Raw genomic sequence first — 6,000 nt, 5'->3', positions numbered from 1 at the left:
ATGGCTGCGTTGGTCCAGACGATTCCTCAACAGAACGGTACTGTGACGCTCCTCCAAACTCGTCCAGCATCATCAACGGCCCAAAACTCTTTTATTTCCACTCCGCAAATCGCACAACCTCACGTGGGCCGTGGACACAGCATGTCGTTGAGTTCATATACTGGCGTGAACAATTCCGCCAACAGGAACTCGGTGGCTCCTTATGCCTTTACCAGCACTCCGGGTTTGCTGGCTGGGAATACTAACCAGCAACGTTCCATGGCCTGGTCTCCTCAGGTCCGACCAGATAGTCTTTCATCCACGTCGCTCTCACAGAATAACATCCCCAATCCCTCGTCACATTTTGCAGCTGGTTCTGTACCGTCGTCTTCTGGATCTTCAAACTCCTCTTCTCGACCTTCGTATATTTCACAAGATGATAGCATTCTTTCCTCTCGTCGACGGACAACGGATGTGACTCCTCGACCTTTGTCGACCATCAACTTATCGGCCCAGTATAGCCATTTAGCCTTGTCTACATCTACATCCACTCCCTCTTCTGCTTCTACCTCTCCACCCTCGACCTCGACTCCCTCTAAACCATTGCCCGACCGCTATCGACGGGTCAAACGCACCAATACAGATGATAATACTGCGTCGCAGCCCGCTGTTGCGATACCTGTTCGATCCTCTTCCTACGACCTCTCCGCAACCGCAGTGGTTCTGCCGCAGCCAGTACGACCTGCCATCGTAACGCATACCCGTACACCGAGTGCAGATGACGGCCGTGTTGGAAAGCAGTTAAATCCGGATGTTGCCAAGCGATATCGACGTCGTAGCTGGGCCAATATGGACGCATTTTCCCAGGAGCCTCCGTTGGATAGCTCTGATTTATTCGCCCCGTTACCGGATCTCAAGTTCACGACTCCAGCATTGTCACGACCCGCATCTTCAAACTCGGAAAAGAGCAACTCAGTCGATGGTCAGGTTGAGAATAAGACTTCTGTTCCTAATCTCGACTCCAAATTCCCAACGAATGCCTCCCATAACCCTTCGCCCCTCTCCAACCAAGTGGCAAGCAGCCCTGCTCCTGCTCCTACTCCTACTCCTTCGAATCCTACTCCGTCCGCGTTGAGCAGTCCTGCCGCACAGCGCCTGGCTGACATCAGCAAGGCCAGTGCGAAGAAGCCTGGCAAGTCACGCTTACGGAGGGCATTTTCCTTTGGCAGTGCTGCTGAACTTCGCAAGGTATCAGTTCAAAACTCTATGGGTAGACGGGAGGGCGAGCTGTCGGCAAACACTGGCGATGAATTGGATCCCGAGCAAGCTGCTATCGCTGCACAGCAAGAAGCCAATGGACTAGGTAATAATATCTATTCTCACCAGCTAGGCTCGACAGACAATATTTCAATATCCTCGACCGCATCTTCTGCGTCTATTATGCTCCGGAAGATGGGCCGGGGAATGAAGAAATCCACCCGTTCTCTTGTGGGTCTTTTCCGTCCAAAGTCAGTCCTCAATGAGAACACAGAGCCAATGGTTACTGAACCCACGGCTCCTCAGCTGTCAGTGGTCAACATTGAAGCGGAACGCAAGATTGTCACAGCCAACCCTGATCCTCATGATCAGAGCGGTGGTGGTACTGTTTTCCCGAAGATCCAGCCCACAAACGAAAAGTCCAAGGCTGCAGTGGTTGTGAATAACAACGTGCCAGATGTCAATTCTCGCAAAAGTATTGTCGGAGGAGAACGAGAGCGTGCTGAAGTGTTGGCCGCGGTTAAAAAGGGGATCTTGAAACGTGGGTGACAGTAAATTTTCATTTATATTTTCAAGCTAACGTGTTTGTAGGCTCTGGAAGCGCTTCTCCAGTTGCAAAACCTATGGAGCTTACACCACCACCACATATTCCCGACTCACCAAACTCGAGCGCCCCAAGCACACCTGAAGAACACTCACACCGGGTTGGCCATCGACGAACGGATACGGTCAAGATCGAAGGAGAAGACTACTTTATGACGCAGAACAAATACGGCTCCGAGTCGAAGAGCGCTCCAATCACTCCCCATCCAGCAGCAGCCAAGAGCATTGTTTTCAGCCCACGCATCCAATTCCACGAGACTTGGCCTAGCGGTGAATACGACCGACGAGGCGATACCGCGACGTGCAACAAGTTGACTCCTCTATTGGCTCAGCAGATCAAGGAGGAGTTGAATACTTTTAAAATGGTGCGTTTACTTGTATCCTATCCGTGTCCTAATAACTGACAAATTTGCAGGAGATGGAAGTTCATGAGACATCAAAAATTTACACACATTTCCTCTAATGCCCTGGCATTGAGATACAACACGGCTTTCGGAACATCTTGCATCATCTCATAATTCCTTTTATGTTACGAGCTGGCGAGCAATTCGGCCAGACATTATTCGGATCATTAGACCCACTTGTAAATTTCATTTCGATAAATTGCGGTTGATTATTTGGACATGAGCGATCGATCCGTTTCACTCTAGCGACTCGATATTATCGTCGAATTGTGCGACTCTGCTTTATCAGTTTCTGTCAGTCATTGATTGGTGTTAGGCGGTTGTGGTATTCATGATTTCGCGTTCAATTGCCCAGTCAGTTATTCATTCACTCGCTCCACTCGCCCAATTTCTGAATCGCAAAAGGAAGTGTTTTTTTGTTCTATTCTGTGCCGCAGATTCCTGCGGTCTTCATATCTATGTAACTTTCATTTTGGAGCGTTGTCATTTGTATTTTGGTTTTATTTTCTACCTCGATCGGAGAGACTGCTGTTCATTTTCATTTCTCATGTATCATTTTTTCTGTCTCTCTTTCTATAATTTTCGTCTCCTCCGTGGTCTGGATTTTGGTGTGCAAGTTGGGATTCGTATAGTTTCTTTTCGATTGGTCATTGAACATGTGATTCATATGAGTTTATATATTGCAATCGCGCGAGCATTATGATATTTGATTCGTACATGAGACGTATTACGTAGCCATTCTCGCGATCATTACTATATATCACACTCTAGATGTTTAACTAGGAAGTAGTCAACGGTCCAGATGTCGATCACATGAGCATAGACCTAGATAGATTCAACTACTCTGTGCATTCGATTGTACAGATCGCATCACATGCAATCTGGGCGGCATTGCATGTACATAGTACTCTCTCATAATAGCCCCCCTGCTCATTGATATATACGTATCCATGGATGTATATATATCGATGATCTCATTCAACTAGTTACCCCCTTCAAAAAGATGACACGGGTACTTCAAATGTTGCAGTGTATGTGCTCAGATGTATAAGTGCACAGTAGCAATGTTGAAGCTAACTATTCTGTCCATTTATTTACACACGTACAAAAAACAAACAAAAACAAAAACAAAAAAATGGACCGATGATTTGTTGACGATGTACGGAGTATTGTGATTCGTCCATCGCGTCGTCTCTATATAACTACGTACGTATTAAGTTATGTAGTGTACTATGTAGGCCACTAGTGTACGTAGTCGGATTAAGGACTAGAGTACATTGGGTTAGAGTTCCGGGGTCTTCCGGTGGGGTAGCCAATCGCGTTGTTTCAATCTTTTGCTTGAATGTTCTGTTCCTACGCGCTGGAACGTACTACGTGGTAGTAAATCAATCCTTGGACTGCCTTTTGTGATGCTGGGGTCTGATTGGGGCCCCGTTTGGATGGATGGGGATGTATAGTTTAATATTACTTTGGTAAGTTTAAGTTACACAAGTTAACTTAACTCTAGCAGTTCGTAACTATGGTATGCTATGCTGCTTTTTAACTAGCTTGGCTGGGAAGCCGCCGTCTATTACTCCGTACAATTGATGAAGTGTGCGGGCAGGGAAGATAGAAAAAAAAAAAAAAAAAGGCATAATTCGAAGTTCTTATCTTATGTACAAAAGTGATAATTGATAACACAAATAGTTGAGAATTCTTTTTAAAATGCATTGCATATATGCATGCACAACCGGACCGTAAGCGCCTGGGAAATTGAATCGAGTTAAAGAGACAAGAATAAAAGGGGGAAGCATTAGCCGTAATCGCGAGATCGTTTATCTAGTTAGGTACTTTGTCTTGCGTGTCCCATTTTGGAAAATCCGGAAAAAGTTGGGAAGAGAAGAATGCAATACATCAAATGTATTACTGGACTTGCACTGACGAGGTAGCATGTAGCACTCTTCTAGCTAGGCCTAAGCCTCGCCGCGTTTCGAGCGACGTTTGGGTGGCACAGCTTCAGAGCCATTTTTCTTCGTCTCGCTGGCAAGTGTGGTTGAAGCAAGCTTCTGGATTCTTTCGTTGGAGAAATCCTCGTCGGTGGCGGAGGTATCGCCGTCGCCGTTTTGCTCCAAAGCTGCACGACGGATTTCACGGCTGACGCCCTTCAAAGCGTCAAGACCGGCCTTTTCGACTTGTTGGATCTGAGTACCGGCTTTCTGCTGAGCGGGTTCCTTACGGCGGAGATACGACTTGACGAAGAAGCGCGCGAAGAGGTAGGTCAAGGGGAGCAAGTACATGACATTCAACCAGATGGCGAACGCTTGGCCGCTGTTGTCGACGCAGTCGATTGTCTCGTAGAGAATGGCGTTTTCCGACTGTTGCTTGGCTTGAGAGAAGCGAGCGGCGTTCAATGCGTCGGCGCCAAAGTGTTGGCCCTGAGCGTTGAGCACGTTCTCTGCAATGCCCTCAGCGCCGGCGGCACGGAATGCAAATTTCTTCAACCACGGCATAACACCGGCGGTTGCAGTTGCGGCGGCGATTCCAGACTCAGCGGCAGAGGCAGCGGCTGGAATGGCCTTGGAAAGACGCTCCAAGGACACGGCGCGGGAGACAGTTACAGGGATCGAGTAGCGCACAAACATGTACGAGCTGGCGGCAAAGGTACCAAAGACAAACTGCGTAATCTGCATGGTGGTGAGAGAGCGCTTGATGGCATTGGGGACACGAATGTGCAGCGCTGTGAGGGTGTAGTAGCTGTACATCAGGGAGTGGATGAAGGAGTTGACCAGGACAAAGATCCAGATCGGCTGTCCCATGTAGCGGATACCAGCCCACATGCACATCATGGCACCGGTGTGGTGGTAAGTTTGCAAAGTTGAGCTCTTCTTGCCCTTGGCCAGGATGATTGCAGTATCAATCACTTCGTAAAACTTGGAGAGGTAGAAAATCCAGCCATAATAAGCCAGACCCGAGTTCCACAGACGGCCAGCATCGGTAGGATCAGGAAGTCCATTGGCCGCCAATGAGTACTCAGGGTTGGGCATTAGCCATGTATCGTCTGAAGCGTTGTAAATGGCGCCATTTCCCAGACCACGAGGGCCAGCGACTCGACAGAAACCATCAATCACACCCACAGCACCGAATTCGTTGTTGAAGCGGGGAATTGACTGGCGCAGTGCCCGCCACATGCCCACGCAGGTCCATGCAGAGTAAACAGCGAGGAAGACATTGTGCAGAATCACCAACAGCTTGAACCAACTCGTCTTGCTAATAGCCCAAGGTTTGTATCCGCGCGATTTATTGACGCGGTTCAACAGGATAACACTGGTCGCGTAGATGCTTCCAATGGTGAGAGGTACTCGGTAATCGAGGAGTTGTGCGTAGAGACCCGCTGGGATTTGGAATGGCTGCGCGAGAGATGGCTCGTTGGCAGGAGGAATGAGACTGATCGGTTGAGAGCCGGGCAGTTTGAAGAAAGCAGAGGGGGGGAGTCTGAAGCCAAGCGAGGGGCCTGCTGCGCTGAATTGGTAGGAGTCGAACATTTTGACAGTCTTTTTTGGAAGGCTCAAAAGCCTGCGCAATTGGTTACCGACTTCTCACTTGGTGGGCAGTATACTGTACAGTACGAGTGAGAAACAGTGATGCCGGGGAGTGTGGACTGAACGTTGACGTCAAGATCTCACGAGTAAGGGAGATGTCGAGAATGTATGAAGTAAAACAGGAAAAAGATAGAGAAGTTTGAAGAAAGGGAAGTGAGAGCGGGCGAGTTCCCCGGTTG

At 48.5% G+C, this 6,000-nt stretch overlaps 2 protein-coding genes across 2 annotated transcripts; one reads left to right on the top strand and one right to left on the bottom strand.

The window, feature by feature from the left end:
- EYB26_006164 (uncharacterized protein) lies at window positions 1-2,302 on the top strand (the record flags this gene model as incomplete). The annotated part of the gene is made up of 3 exons (XM_054265440.1): window positions 1-1,777; window positions 1,828-2,204; window positions 2,255-2,302. 3 exons carry the CDS (start codon window positions 1-3, stop codon window positions 2,300-2,302), a joined length of 2,202 nt encoding a protein of 733 aa, XP_054121415.1.
- Window positions 2,303-4,195: 1,893 nt separating this feature from the next.
- Window positions 4,196-5,764, bottom strand: EYB26_006163 (uncharacterized protein; the record flags this gene model as incomplete). The annotated part of the gene is made up of 1 exon (XM_054265439.1): window positions 4,196-5,764. One exon carries the CDS (start codon window positions 5,762-5,764, stop codon window positions 4,196-4,198), a length of 1,569 nt encoding a protein of 522 aa, XP_054121414.1.
- Window positions 5,765-6,000: the final 236 nt, after the last annotated feature.

The sequence above is a fragment of the Talaromyces marneffei genome, chromosome 4 (assembly GCF_009556855.1).
Source record: "Talaromyces marneffei chromosome 4, complete sequence".
Lineage (NCBI taxonomy): Eukaryota > Fungi > Ascomycota > Eurotiomycetes > Eurotiales > Trichocomaceae > Talaromyces > Talaromyces marneffei.
This window is presented reverse-complemented; position numbering and strand designations above follow the sequence as displayed.